At 40.4% G+C, this 14,078-nt stretch overlaps 2 protein-coding genes across 5 annotated transcripts; both read left to right on the forward strand.

Moving 5' to 3' along the window:
• The first annotated feature begins 375 nt into the window (after nucleotides 1–375).
• On the forward strand, nucleotides 376–9,469 carry krit1 (KRIT1 ankyrin repeat containing). Of its 4 annotated transcripts, XM_027025459.3 has the most exons (18): nucleotides 2,730–2,983; nucleotides 3,282–3,334; nucleotides 3,548–3,694; nucleotides 3,930–4,086; nucleotides 4,606–4,698; nucleotides 4,794–4,923; nucleotides 5,186–5,429; nucleotides 5,648–5,763; nucleotides 5,981–6,124; nucleotides 6,215–6,371; nucleotides 6,602–6,709; nucleotides 6,876–7,032; nucleotides 7,291–7,442; nucleotides 7,755–7,921; nucleotides 8,034–8,121; nucleotides 8,482–8,688; nucleotides 8,878–8,994; nucleotides 9,099–9,469. In XM_027025459.3, the coding sequence occupies exons 3-18, from the start codon at nucleotides 3,596–3,598 to the stop codon at nucleotides 9,186–9,188; spliced, it is 2,226 nt and encodes a 741-aa protein (XP_026881260.2). In that variant the 5' UTR covers nucleotides 2,730–2,983; nucleotides 3,282–3,334; nucleotides 3,548–3,595; the 3' UTR covers nucleotides 9,189–9,469. The 4 variants fall into 4 exon arrangements, with proteins under 4 accessions (XP_026881263.2, XP_026881261.2, XP_026881260.2 ...); XM_027025462.3 differs by lacking the exons at nucleotides 2,730–2,983; nucleotides 3,282–3,334 and adding an exon at nucleotides 376–476; XM_027025460.3 differs by lacking the exon at nucleotides 3,282–3,334 and having other exon boundaries at nucleotides 2,729–2,983.
• Nucleotides 9,470–11,237: 1,768 nt separating this feature from the next.
• aard (alanine and arginine rich domain containing protein) lies at nucleotides 11,238–13,724 on the forward strand. The gene is made up of 2 exons (XM_027025441.3): nucleotides 11,238–11,816; nucleotides 13,062–13,724. The coding sequence occupies exons 1-2, from the start codon at nucleotides 11,601–11,603 to the stop codon at nucleotides 13,185–13,187; spliced, it is 342 nt and encodes a 113-aa protein (XP_026881242.2). The 5' UTR covers nucleotides 11,238–11,600; the 3' UTR covers nucleotides 13,188–13,724.
• The last annotated feature ends 354 nt before the right edge of the window (nucleotides 13,725–14,078 follow it).

Here is a 14,078-nt window from a genome sequence, read left to right on the forward strand (position 1 = left end):
AAGAACTTTGGACAAATTGCAGTATTAAAGGCCAATAGAAATGCCCGTTCATCAGCCCCTCAATAAGGTGAAGTCTTCCTGTACCCTTAGAGAAACAGCCCCAAAGCAGAATGTTTCCACCTCCATGTTTGACAGTTGGGACAGTGTTCTGGGGGTCATATCCAGCCTTTCTCTGCCTCCAAACATGGCGAGTCTAGTTGATGCCAAAGAGCTCAATTTTGGTCTCATCTGACCACATCACATTCTCCCAAGCCTTCTCTGAATCATTCAGGTATTCACTGGCAAACTTTAGATGGGTCTGTACATGAGCAGAGGGACTTTGTGGGCACTGCAGGATCTCAATCCATTACAGTGAAGTGTTTTACTGATGGTTTTCTTGGTGACTGCTCCCAGCTCATTGAGAAGCAAAGAAGAGCCAGACTGAACTTTGAGAAAGACCATAAGGATTGGAAAAAGCAAGTGGAAAGCATACCAAGGTACATGAAAGCTGTGATTAGAAATCAGGGTTATTCCACCAAATATTGATTTCTTGACTCATCCTAAGTCGAAATATTAGTACTGTGCTGTTTATGAGTTTGTTTTCCGTGTGTGTGTGTGTGTGTGTGTGTGTGTAAGACAATTGATCAGATGTTGAAAAAGTTTCATGACCGTTGCAATTAGTATGATGAATGTAGAATTTTGATTCTACTCTTACTGGTTCCAGGGTTGAGTAGACTAATAGGTTCAAATTTGGAATATTGGAGTAGACCAACTTATTAGCTGAGAACAAAAGTTTCATTTATATCAAGCACATAATATCTTACATTATTTACAAGTCTCTTTCGATCTTTGAGTGAATTCGATCTATGTAACTTATTCCCAGACGTGAAGATTGCATTTTCAGTATGTGGGTGAAAATGAAAAGCTGTAGATACACGTTACAAGAAAATGCATAAAGCCTACACTAACCAAAACAGAACTGAAAATGTAAAATAAATTACAGTACATATCAGAGGAATCACGCAGTAACAAAAAGTAACACCAGTGTGTGTATATAAACGTGAACGTGTTTATTTCGTTTTGATATTCAGCCAGACGTGTTTAATGCTACAACATGAAGTAGCTGGATTTTAATGTATCAGACGTATTGAGAATGTGTCTTGGGAATGCGAAACACCACTCCAGGCAAACTGCCCGTTTATCCTAAACTGAGAAGTTGAATCTTTGGAAGCCGTGTTTTAACGAGCGAAAGTAGAAATGAAATTGACCAGAAACTATGTATAATTTATCCCTTAAACGTAAAACGATATGGTATGGTTTTACAAATAGGCCTACTGTTTTCTGGACGATTCTCTGCACAGTTGGCTATGGGCATCCATGCACAACATCCACATCATGCAGTGACGCTCCGCTATAGAGGGGAACACATTTTCCAACGCTAATTTAACCACGGAGGAACGCGCCTTATCGAACCAACCACATACACACAAATTCACCAGTAAACTGTAGGTATATCTGCTATAGGTTACTAACCTTTGCAAGCTACATTTACCACCACGATTAAATTTTAAGCCTGCGGGAAACACCGTCAGTCGTTGGCGGTTAGCGGGGTGGCCAGTGCGTTTAATTTTAGTACGGTGGCCCGTTCTGTATATAGTCTATGGGTGGAGGCGACACCCCTGCCCACCCTTGATGGCATGTTCTGCAACATGCTATACACTCCAATGTGGAAGAATAGCAAGAAAATAGCATTCCTTCTGTATTTGGCCCCTTAATAATATATAACCACATACATACCAAAAATGTAAACTACATTTACTGTGGCTTTACTGTGATATTCGAGCTTTGCTCGAAAATGTTTTCAATACTTTTCACAATAAACTTTTCATCATGTTTCAACGTCTGCACACTGAATCAATAGCATTGCATCATAGCCTTAAAAAATGAAGCATCGATCAAAATCAGTTACAGCTCAAAAACAATGATAAATGCATGCACAAATATATTAAACATTTACTATAGCCTTGCTAACCTATATTTATTGCTATAGCTAACTGACCAGAGTTGACTCTTATGGTATAGGATTACCTGGATTTCATGGGATTTCATCTGTGTGAATTATTTAAGTAATAGCACACAAGGATAGAGTGTTCTTATAGGCTTACTGAATATCAGCACAGACTTTTTACAACAGTATAAAGCCATATATTAATTAACCGTAATAATTATGATTTGTTTGTTCAATTAATAATTGTTTAGGCTCCGCCAACACAAATAGTTCCGCAACTGGACTGTGAATAGACTTTTGCCAAGCAACACAAAAATCTTCCACCCCACTAGCTTTCTATTTTACATTACCACGGGCTACCTACTGTTTAATGTAGTTACATTTATCTGTATTTTTCTATTTATTGTGCAACCAGTAGAATAAAAGTCTGTTGACAGTCGCTTTGGTGGCATGTGTGATTTCGATGAGTTAACAGCAAAGTTTGTTGAGATCTAGGATAGATAATGATCGATAATTAACGGTCAGTATACAGTATACTTTACGATATAATTTGTTTTTAAATCCGACAATAGCCTACAAACCTTGAAAATTGTTACCCTTGCCTGACTGGGATAACTAACTGTCATGGTTACATGGGTTAACCTGTGTTATTCTCCAAAAGTGAGGCAATTCCCAAAGCAGAACAGGCAGCACAGAAATGAAATAGTAAAGCAATTTTGCTTATTTAGTTAGCTACCTAGCTATTTTTTCACGGTCTCTGAGGTACAACCACCACTATCGGCAAGCCATCTGTAGCAGCCGCTTTGTGAAGCTGTGGGTGTCTAGCGGGGACGTTACGCTCTTCGTACCGTCTTGACAACATCTTGTAACGCCATCCTCTGGAGAATACTGCGACCGGAAGTTGAAAGAATTGAAAGCTCATCTGAACTAGGTAGTTAGTTAGCTAGTTGTCTAGATAGCTAGCTAACTCATAAATATGAGAGCACAACTGTCCAGGTATGTTTTCATAGTTTTGCACTATGTAATAAGATCTTAATAACACATTACAATAGCAGACATAGGTGGTGCCGCAGCCATTACCATTTGGGCAAACTAGCTAACCTAGCTAGCGAACTGTTTTACTTTGTTGTAAGTTTGCTAACGCTAGCTAGCAAGGTGTTGGCTCTTGTTACGAGCACATTTTCGTAGTCATATCAAGTTAGCCTCATTAGCAGTATCAGTTCTATCTAAAACTCGTTTCTTTGTCAAGTAAACAAAACGTAACATAATCTGGTTTCTTTGTTCATTGTTGTAGTTGTACTGCGATAAAACTGGCGACCTAACTAGCTATCCAGCTAGTTATACAAAGTAGGTTTGTTTATATAACCGGCTAGTTAGACATTTCATACATATAATTAAAACTGCTTTACAAATAAAAAAAGATATTTATCTTTACAACGTATAGTTGCTCAAACATCGTTATAGTATTGAGTATTTAGAAGTTTAGCAGAATGGTAAACAGTTAGGAAGCTATCTAACTAGTCATGTTAGAAGTGTTTTACTGTTGACTGATCACTGCAGGCATGGTGTTAAGACAGTCACCTTTACTAGAAACTGAAAAGCTCCGTGATGGGCAATCAAGACTTCGAAGATGTATTTGTGGCTGTTATTCGTCCAAAGAACTCCGTGAGCCTAAGCTCTAAGGAGTACCGCGCTAAAGCATACGAGGTAATGGTAGCCTTTTGATTTTGACTTTTTTAATTAGCATTTTATTTATTTACTTGTTTTTACTTTTTTATTGTAACTATAATGCAGCTACTAATGTAATATTGTAAGGCAGTAACAAAGTACTGATTATTTATTTTTATTAATAGGCTACTAGCTTTGAATTTTAATATCTTGATTAATATTAATATAAAAACTACTGTTTTTTGTTTTTTTTTTAACTGGTGTGTGTCCTCAGATTCTGTTGATCGAAGTTCCACTTGAGGGTAAGGAGAAGAAAAGGAAGAAGGTTCTCTTAGGGACCAAAATTCATGCAGACAGTGACAAAACGAAGTCAGTTCTTGAATATGTAGATGAAGCAACTAAGCCCATATCAAATAATCAGGGTATCATAGGTCAGTATCATCTCTCTTCACATGTTCAACATTGCTTCTTATATCTTCTTTCTCTTATTGCTCTATTCTAAAAATATCTCTATTTTAATGTCTAGTTATTTACCTATAACCTATATTACCTATACCTCTGTATGTCTGTAAATAGTCCAGTATGTCAATCTCTTGGATATGTTACATGTGCACTCACTAAGACAAATTTGTGTTTGTGTAACATACATTGCAAATAAGACTCTTCCAAAAATTCCACTTGGCTTGGGATAAACAGGCCATTTCCATGGAATCATGCAATCATCTGTTCTAAGCATCATTAATCACTAGCTACTGAACATCATTAATCAAAGGCATGGTAATAAAAAATGAAGCCTTTAATGTGGCCAACCAGCAGGAAGCATGGATTTTTATGAGGTGGTTATGTTGTTTACTTCATCCATGACACCAGCATATTTGAATGTTTGATCTAAAAACATAAAAGTACTTTATTTCAAGGGTTGCTAAGACTCTGTATGGTCCTTACCTCAGGGAAGCGTGTGGTACACATGAAGAAGTTTCCTCTAGATGGGGAGAATGAGGGGAAAGAGGCCTCTCTATTTATTGTGCCAATTAATGTTAAAGGTAAGAGGAACTCTTTATGCTAAACACATGTATTTCAGGTAATGCAATCCACTCTGGCTAGGGCCCTCTTAAAACTGCTTTCTCATCCACTCCAGACAACAGCAAATCTGTCTATCACCCTGGGAGTCCCAGTTTTTACTGCCTGCAAGACATCATGCGAGTGTGCAGTGAAACTAGTGCTCACTTCTCCTCAATTACCTCGAAGATGCTGCTCGGCCTAGACAAGTAGGTTTCAGCTTTACATCATTAGAACTTCATGAGAAGGTCAGGAACTCAGAAAGACTGAGAGCTAAGGAGATCAAAAAGGTTTCTGTTCCTGTGCTTGCATTAACTGGTCATTGCTGTGTTAAACATCTGGCCATGTACACTTTAGCACGAGTGTCAGTGCAGGTCACCTTTTACCTTTTAGTTAGTTAAATGACTGCAGAAACTTGTTGGAAAGGAGCACGCCACTGTTTAATCTGGCGCATATCTCTGGTGCCCTCAGATGGTTAGCGGAGCAACACAGTGTGCCACATGCCATTCCCGCGCTCTTCAGACCTGCTCCCATAGAGCGTGTCAAGACCAACGTGAACAACCCAGCCTATGGCATGGAGGGGAAGCCAAGCGATGGGCCAATGCACATGGGCTACACTGCCCTGGAGATCAAGAGCAAGATGATGTCTCTGGAGAAGGCCGACATGTGCATTGAGAATCCGCTCTATGGCTCAGACCTGCAATACACCAACCGGGTGAGACAGCAAGATACAATGAGATTTAAGATTGTGAAACACCCCATTCTAACATGTACCACTGAGAACATTTTCAGAGTCTTGTTTGTGCAGTCTGTTTAATAAAATACATCTGGCTGATCTTGTCACTGTGCCATTACGTCCACAAGCCAGTTTAGCTTGGCTTTTGTTTTGTTTTGTGTTGATTGTAATAAATTGTAATGATGGTGTATGTGAAGGTGGATAAAGTCATCATTAATCCATACTTTGGCTTGGGAGCACCAGACTATTCCAAGATCCAGATTCCAAAAAGAGAGAAATGGCAACATAGCATGACCAGTGTCACAGAGGACAAGTGAGTTATTAATGATAGTGCAGTGTATTACTCTCAAATTTTGCAATCTGACATGAGTTCGGATATTCCTTGTATTGGAAAAGGACCCTTTCTAAACGTTAGTATTATTTTTTAAGATTATTGTTTTGAGCAGTCCGATATACAGCACTCAGTTTTTCTCTTTATCCTAAGCTGTACAAGCAGTTGCTGATAAGTTATGACTCCCTCTGTCCTGTAGGGAGCGCCAGTGGGTGGATGACTTCCCATTGCACCGGAGTGCCTGTGAGGGAGACACAGAGCTTCTTTCCAAGCTGCTGGACAGCGGCTTCTCTGTCAAACAGCTGGACAGTGACCACTGGGCCCCCATTCATTATGCATGCTGGCATGTGCTTTCCACACCCTGTTCTCTCTCTTAAATCTCATTGGTCCCCACAAAGTGACTGAAGATGTACCCATCCTTGTGCTTCTGCAGGCATGGGAAAGTGGAGGCCACCAAGCTCTTGCTGGAGAAAGGCAGCTGCAACCCCAACCTGCTGAACGGGCAGCTCAGTTCCCCCCTGCACTTTGCAGCTGGTGGTGGTCACTCCGAGATCGTGCAACTCCTGCTGCAGCATTCGGAGATAGACAGAGTGAGTTGCACTTTCACACTGAGCTCAGCAGTGCTCTTGCACTGGCCAGCAATATCAGTTATGAGAATTTGGGATCAACAGAGCTAGTGTCTAGGTGTTTAATATATGTAATATCAATGGTACAAAAGTAAAGACAGGTTTGTTTTGTTTTCTGTATGAGCTTTTTTGTTTTGTTTTTGTTTTATTGTGTTTTTTGTATGATTTCTGTTTTATGTTTTTCTCATCTAAAGCACATTGAGGACCAGCAGAAACGCTCACCCCTTCAAGTCTGTGAGGAGAACAAACAGAACAACTGGGAGGAGACTGTGAAACTCCTCAAACAGGCCAACAACCAACCAGTGAGTGTGATGTCCCACCTTCCCCTCTAGGACCTCTCTAGTGTTCACAAACTGACATGCCCATCCGAAAGGTCTGTGTGTTTAGGAGTGCCTACACATGAGTTTGTAATGAGTACATGCCTGGAGCCCTGGCTTGTGCTAATATTGAGTGACGCGTGTGTTTTAGTACGAGAAGGTCCGGATCTACCGCATGGATGGCTCTTACCGCTCAGTAGAGCTGAAGCACGGCAACAACACCACGGTGCAGCAGATCATGGAGGGCATGCGCCTGTCCCAGGACACCCAGCAGTATTTCACCATTTGGATCTGTTCTGAGAACCTCAGTGAGTACTAGAACAGCAGAGCTCCTTCAAACACCACCCCTCATGCAGCTGTCTTGCTGGTGGCTGTACTTCCCTCTATCAGAACCACTGCTGTAGCTGTTAAAGCTAGGATTCATAATAAATTCAGTATTGTGTTCCATTTATGTTACACAGTTACACCATTTGTATTGAAGACCATGCTAATCAGGATGTAAAGAGGGTAAAGTAGCTAAGCAGGATCATGCACTGTGGAAGTGAGCCATTGTCGTCATCTTTAAGGTCTGCAGCTGAAGCCGTACCACAAGCCCTTACAGCACCTGCGCATTTGGCCTGAGATCGTTACTGATTTGACGGCGCTGGACCCCCAGAGGGAAAACGCCCAGCTCTTCCTCCGCAGGGATGTCCGCCTGCCCCTGGACATTGAGAAAAAGGTTTGTATGAACTTCTCCAGTTCTGTCATTTCTCTGGTACAGAGATGCCCCACCCTGATCCTGGAGGGCCATGCTTACTCAACCTGATAAGCTGATGAATTGAAGCAAGTGTATTTGAGCAAGGAAATTACCTAGCTGTGCTGGACCCAGGCCCTCCATGGCAGTTCGTGGGCAGCTGTGCTATAGCATGTCTAAGTACAGTGCATTAATGTTTGTCCAGTTGTTCAGTTCGACAAGGTCCGCTCTAAACATAAGACACATGAACAGCTGAAATGACTGAAACTTTGCTTTTGTAATGCAAATGTTCTGCAGGTGGAAGACCCACTGTCAATCCTTATCCTCTTTGATGAAGCACGCCACTTCCTTCTGAAGGGCTTCTTCTCCTCACCGGACAGCAAGCTCATCACCCTGGCCAGCCTCCTCCTGCAGATCATCTACGGCAACTACGACAGCAAGAAACACAAGCAAGGTTTTCTAAAGTGAGTGCCAGCAGCAGCTTCTGAACACTAGCCTCTTGAGTCAGCATTTGCTGATTGTTTAATGCTTCAGCGATATGAAAGCATTGCTCTCATTTAAGTATGTTTTTAACAGTGAGGAAAACCTGAAATCCATAGTTCCCATATCCAAAGTGAAGAGTAAAGCACACCATTGGACCAACAGGATACTTCATGAGTATAAGGTAGGTTGCAGTATCAGATCTTTTTTTTTGGGTGGAGGGTTTGCATTTAAACTGGGTTACCATGATGCAGTATTACTCAAACCTGTAGACTACAGTCTGAGTCAAGACTGTTCAATAACACTACTATTTCCTAAAGAATCAAATGTTTTTATCTGAAAATCCTCTTATGAAGTTAAACAATATATAAATGACCTGTTCACTCAGACTCGGATAATCTAGACTTGTGTGTACCTAATTAATATAAGATAATAAAATGTATTTCCATTATACTGCTCTGTATATAAAAGCAAGGGTTTGTCATGTTGACTTGATACTGGGTGTGAGGTTAAACTCCCATCTGTGTGTGAACGGCCTCCCTAGAGCCTGAGCACCAGTGAGGGAGTCAGTAAGGAGATGCATCACCTGCAGAGACTCTTCCTGCAGAACTGCTGGGACATTCCCACATATGGCGCTGCCTTCTTTACTGGCCAGGTGTTCACCAAGGCCAGCTCCAGCACCCACAAGGTCATCCGTGTCTATGTGGGGGTCAACACCAAAGGCCTACACCTCATGAACATGGAAACAAAAGTGGGGAAAATGCAATGCTAGTATTACTAAGTGTATCCTTTTGCTTCATTGTCCCTGTTGTATACTCTGTTTTCTGGCTTTAAGTACAAGCATAGCATGGCATGCTGCATGCACCTTTGCATGTCCTGTAGGTACTGTCCACCTGTCTTATGTATCAGCTGAGCTCTTCCCTGTCCCTGTATGCCCCAGGTGCTCCACCTCAGCCTCGCGTATGGAACCTTTATCTGGCAGCTTGGACAGGCTGACCAGTATGTCCAAATCCACAGCCTCGAGAACAAGAAGAACTTTGTGGTGCATACAAAACAGGTACGGAACGTGTTAGTTTTTCCACTTTATTGGCCTTCTGAGTTGACCTGCAATGTCAGCGTGAGGTGGACTACTGAGAACGAGTTGCTGTGTGTGGTCCTCAGGCGGGCCTTATCGTGAAGCTGCTGATGAAACTGAGTGGCCAGATGACTCTGAATGACAGAGCTCCGTCTGACAAATATGCATACGGCTAAGCAATCACCCTTTGTTCTTGCCTAGCTTTTGTAAAGCAAATTGTCTTGGTGTTTGATGAGAGAATTGTTTTTTTCTAAAATGATGTTTTTTTCTAAAATGATAAACTTTTGTATAGCACCTTGAAAGTTAATCTATTTTTGACCATGTAGTTATGACATTTTCATACTGTATATGATATTCTGTTTTTAAAACATTTTTGTATTTTCATTGAATTTTTCACTGTTTCATGTAAATATTCCTATTTAATGGTTGCATTTTAATAAAAGGATAATATATCACAGATTATCTGTCAATTTTCGTTTTAATCATGAGAAATAAAAGCCACTTAAAGACATGTATTATATACGTGTCTTGATTATATATTTGATACTATTGGTGAAATCCATAAGATACTAATTATCATTCACTTTACAGCACTTTTACATAGAGTTGAAAGAATAAATAAAGCTTTGCGTGATTTGGCTTTGCCACCCTCAATCAGTTGTAATTACGAACTACTACCAATAGGAGGCAGCATGCACATAATTATATAGTGGCTCCAGAGCTGATAAACAATTAAATCAGTTTTCAAAGCAGTAACTCGTTTTACAGTTTGAGATGTATAATGGAGAGTTCTTAAAAAAAAAGAAAGATTTAGATTTATACGACATGTTTTTATTAATGTTCCGGTTCAAAAAAATGCTCTGTCATGTTAACACCTCAAAGCTATTCCAAACGCCTCATATGGGATGACACCTTAGAGCATATAGTTTTTCCTTTTCAGAGTGTCTTCTATCCTCAGAACAGAATGAATCCTATCAATACTGTGCTGAGATAAAAATTAATAGACTGACTGAACAACTCTTTGTTGAATGCTAATTTCCTTCCTAATAAAACACTTGCCAGTCTTTACTATAGATGAAATAAATTGTGTCTTATGGATATAAGAGTGTTTGTATGAAATAGTCACAGAGGACTCATACTAGACCATTAGGATGGAGGCAATTCTGCAGGTACTAAATGTCTCTCTCTAAGCTGTCACTGCGAATTTAATGGTTCTTTATTCACCTCTTGTTATATTGCTAAGCTTTGCCCCACTGATTGACCTTAAGACATGATCTCACATTTGCCCATGCTCAAATGACCTTTGTGCAACTGTTGCTATATTACATACCACAACCACACTCTCACTCACTCACTCTCTCACTGTGGTTTCTCTCTCTTTATTTCTCTCTCTATCCCCCCTCCTCCATTCCCGCCACTTTGTAATCCAATAGACTTTCACAATGATCTTGATATTAGAAACCATTCATGCTCTTCGTTGCAAAGCAGAGAGAAACTGTCCTTTAAGCACTTAACAAGCTGTCTGCACGCTGAGCTAAATGTGCCTGTGTCCTCCATAAAACAGAGTTCTCTCCATAAAGCGCTCGCTCTGTTTCTGACACAACACATGGGGAAGAAATCTGCTTTGAGGTGACAGACGAGGTAGATGATGAGATGGACGACAGTACCCTTCAGCATGCGTCCCACCCTGCTTTCCCGACCTCCCCCTGCGCATGTCTGTCACCACTGGGGACGGCCCACTGGACTTCTGTGCCTGTTTCTACAGAGAGAGTGAAAAGATTGTGTCAAGCCTGCCAGGAAGCTGGGGATTCATTGCCTCTGGGGGAATGCACTTACTTTCCACACAAAATTGCTAATTCTATTTCCCCACAGCAAGCTTCATAGTGTTCTATTGAAAAGCACAGGCTCCGGCTTCTTAACTAGCGACTTGTTTGACGTAGGGGAGTGACGATCAGGGCTTTTCAGGCTGTAAACCCTGCCTAAAGGTCAGGAGAAAAGTAGCTATCGAGACACTGTACTCCATCACAAAGACTCGACTGAGATCTCTCTCACAGCCCGTTTCTCACACAAAGGATGAATGGCCGTGTAGTGGGGGTGAGTGAAAGAGAGAGAAAGGCCCCCTGAACCTTTCACTTCTTTTGGGTGAAACAATGGTCTTTGTCCCTTCATTTTTACTGGGGTTACCAGGGGGAGGAGGGGGGGGGGGGGCAGCAGAATTGGTTCTCCATAGTAACAGTGACAAAACAAGGCAACCCTAGTGTGGCAGGATGCGGGACAAGGTCTTAAACACTTTGCTCATCAGTGGCAGATCCACTGTGTTTTGGTGAATGGACCAAAAAAGAGTGTAGGTGAGAGAAGATCAAAAGGAAAGCCAAGTTAAAAGATAGAGTGGATATAAGATACAAGCATGGGGAGTCACCAGAGGTGGTGGGAGCGGGATAAAAAAAAAAAACCTTTGATGACATTGGACCATAGATGTGTGTGTGAGAAGCGCGAAAGCATTCAATCCCCTGAGGAGGGCTATTATTGGGACCAGGGCATCCTCTCCCACACTCTCATTCACTGTTGACCCTCTCCTGGATGTCACAATGAACCCAGAGACCCAGTATGAGGATGCTGTGTCCATTATGGTTCTGGAGAACATTAAAAACAAGCTTCTCCATGCTTTCAGGACGACTGCGGTGCCAAGAGTGTCCTCAGAAAGCGGTATGGCTATGGTCAGTGTCGGCAGGAGTTTCCAAGCTAACGAAGAGCTGCGCAGAGCCAAGATAGATGGAGCAATCAGTTGGTTACGATCTGAACTGGTGAGTTGGCTGCATGGCCCAGAGCAGCTGCAGAGTCATTCACATTTACTTTGTAAATCTTTCTGGACTCAGTTAACAAGTTAATAAGTGGTCTGCATGGGGAGCATTTTCTTTCCACTCCAAAAAGTTCTTGGGGTTTCAGGACTCAGGACTGTCATCTGGAAGGTAATGGCTAGAGAGACTGCTATGCTGCTATGGTAGATGAAGTTTAGAGGATGAATGCTGAGCCTTGTCAAAGACTACAACTTTTAGATGTCCAGACTACAACAAAGGACATATGTTGAATTCAGATTTATGTTTTAGATAATTCTTTCAATATGTTCTATGCTTTGATTTATGAAAAGGTGCTAAAGACTACAGTGAACAGTGGCTATAGACATTTGTAGCCTCTTAGTAACAAGCACTGTTCATTGCTCATACTGATTCAGCAATGTAGCATAAAAATACATATGTGGTATAGATGTAGTTCATTATACACAAATTGTAACATCTAAATAATAAAATTATAATGTGTATATTGTAAAAAAAACAAAAACATGTAGTATATAGTATTGTAGTATAGTAATAGTATAAGATGTGTCCAAAACTTATAAATATGTTGCTTTTTAAGAAATGAATACAATATTTACACACAACATATAAATCTATTATTTTATATTAATTTAACGTTATGCATATCGATTACATTGTTCACAGTAATGATTACAAATATATTTAACTATTTTCTTTCAGATATAGTGTGTAATGTTTCATCTTTAGATAATAAATGTCATTTCCTTTCAAATATCAGTAGTATATATTTATACTACTTGTTTTTGTTATTTATACTACTTGTTTTTGTTTTATATATAATATAATTCATGAAATATAAATAATATTGAACAGCAGCTTTTCTGTATGATACTGAAACTTTTCTTCTAGGAAAATGATTTTGGGTTTGTTGCATTACTTGTTTGATGATTTGACCCAGTGAACTAAATCTTATATTGCCTAACCAGAATAACACAATGCATTCTTGCTATAAGAAAGATAAAAAAAAGTCAATCAAGCTGATTCAAACTGATCCAAATAGATTCCTTCAGTCCACCAAAAAGAGCATGCCAAGGGAAACAACTGATCCTGTTCTTCATATAGGCTCCTTTTTTTGATACTCAGAGAGAGCAGCGGTGGGGTACAGTGAGCAGGGCTGTGTGAATACTTATGTTTGTAGCAGTGCTCATGTGAAGGTCTGTCATTAACATGCAGCTGGAGATGCGCTCACAGGACAGGCAGCTGGCTCACACTCTGCTCGCTCTCAACACGGAGATTCAGAGACTGAGGAGGGAGACTGGGCAACTTCTACTGGACCCCAAAAGCCATGAACAGCCCTGACCTCCATGTGAAAAACTACAGACTTCCATCAGCTTTTGTTATGGGAGTGAAGGCAGGTTGCTCAAATTCTTAATGCCAAAATTTGTGTTGTTTACTCTTAAAAAGTATAAGTGTGATGCTTATTTTCTGCATATTACAGTGCTGTCACATGTGAAAAAAGAAAAGGAAACAAAAAACATTTTTGTTAACTGTGAAATGAAAAACCTGACAGACTTTATGTTGAATATTGAATGGGATCCTTAATGCTGAGGACACTCTCATTGGTTTGGAAGTGTTGCAGGAGTGTTTGCAAGTCAGCATGCTGGCCTCACACACAGCTGGGAGTCTTTAAGGTCAGTAGTTACCATTAAGGAGAGTCATTTTTGAATGTCAGTTCAAATGATTAATTGGGCTCCCTGATAAAAACTTTACTTTACGATAATGCAAGCTATTGGCTAGTCTGATGACATTTTAAGCATGAAATGTAGAGAACAGCATGTTAATAAAGCATGCTAGTTTGTATATCAATAATACTGAATAAAATACATTTCTATTCCACTTATTGCCTGTTTTTCGTACCACTCAAATGCATAATTTTAACTGAAGGTTTAAACTGTTCTTGTACCTCTTTTTCAATTTGAGTGTTTGAATGTTTCCCACTCAGGCTGTTGCTGTTTTATACTCAAACTGGGATTCCTTCTCGCGTACTCATGTTTAACATCCCATATTATGTTAAACAGAATGAATACTATTTGTGCGTTTTCCATATAGTCTGAATGCTGTTATTCCGTAGTTCTACATGAATTTAAGAACACTATTCAGTGGGGCTCAGAGGAGGATGGGCTCCCTTTATGAGACTAGTTCCTCTCTAGGCTTCTTCTAGAGTTTTTCCTTGCTATTGTCACTCTGTGA

The sequence above is a fragment of the Electrophorus electricus genome, chromosome 2 (genome assembly GCF_041902795.1).
Source record: "Electrophorus electricus isolate QZ-2024a chromosome 2, ASM4190279v1, whole genome shotgun sequence".
In the NCBI taxonomy this organism is placed as follows: Eukaryota; Metazoa; Chordata; class Actinopteri; order Gymnotiformes; family Gymnotidae; genus Electrophorus; species Electrophorus electricus.

What these genes read in the sequence shown, in the direction of transcription:
- aard (XM_027025441.3), top strand. Translation starts at nt 11,601, where the DNA reads ATGAACCCAGAGACCCAGTATGAGGATGCTGTGTCCATTATGGTTCTG. An exon ending in GTTGGTTACGATCTGAACTG is followed by an intron (nt 11,817 to 13,061) that starts GTGAGTTGGCTG and finishes ATTAACATGCAG; the next exon opens with CTGGAGATGCGCTCACAGGA.
- krit1 (XM_027025462.3), top strand. Translation starts at nt 3,596, where the DNA reads ATGGGCAATCAAGACTTCGAAGATGTATTTGTGGCTGTTATTCGTCCA. An exon ending in AAATAATCAGGGTATCATAG is followed by an intron (nt 4,087 to 4,605) that starts GTCAGTATCATC and finishes TCCTTACCTCAG; the next exon opens with GGAAGCGTGTGGTACACATG. An exon ending in AGCATTCGGAGATAGACAGA is followed by an intron (nt 6,372 to 6,601) that starts GTGAGTTGCACT and finishes TCTCATCTAAAG; the next exon opens with CACATTGAGGACCAGCAGAA.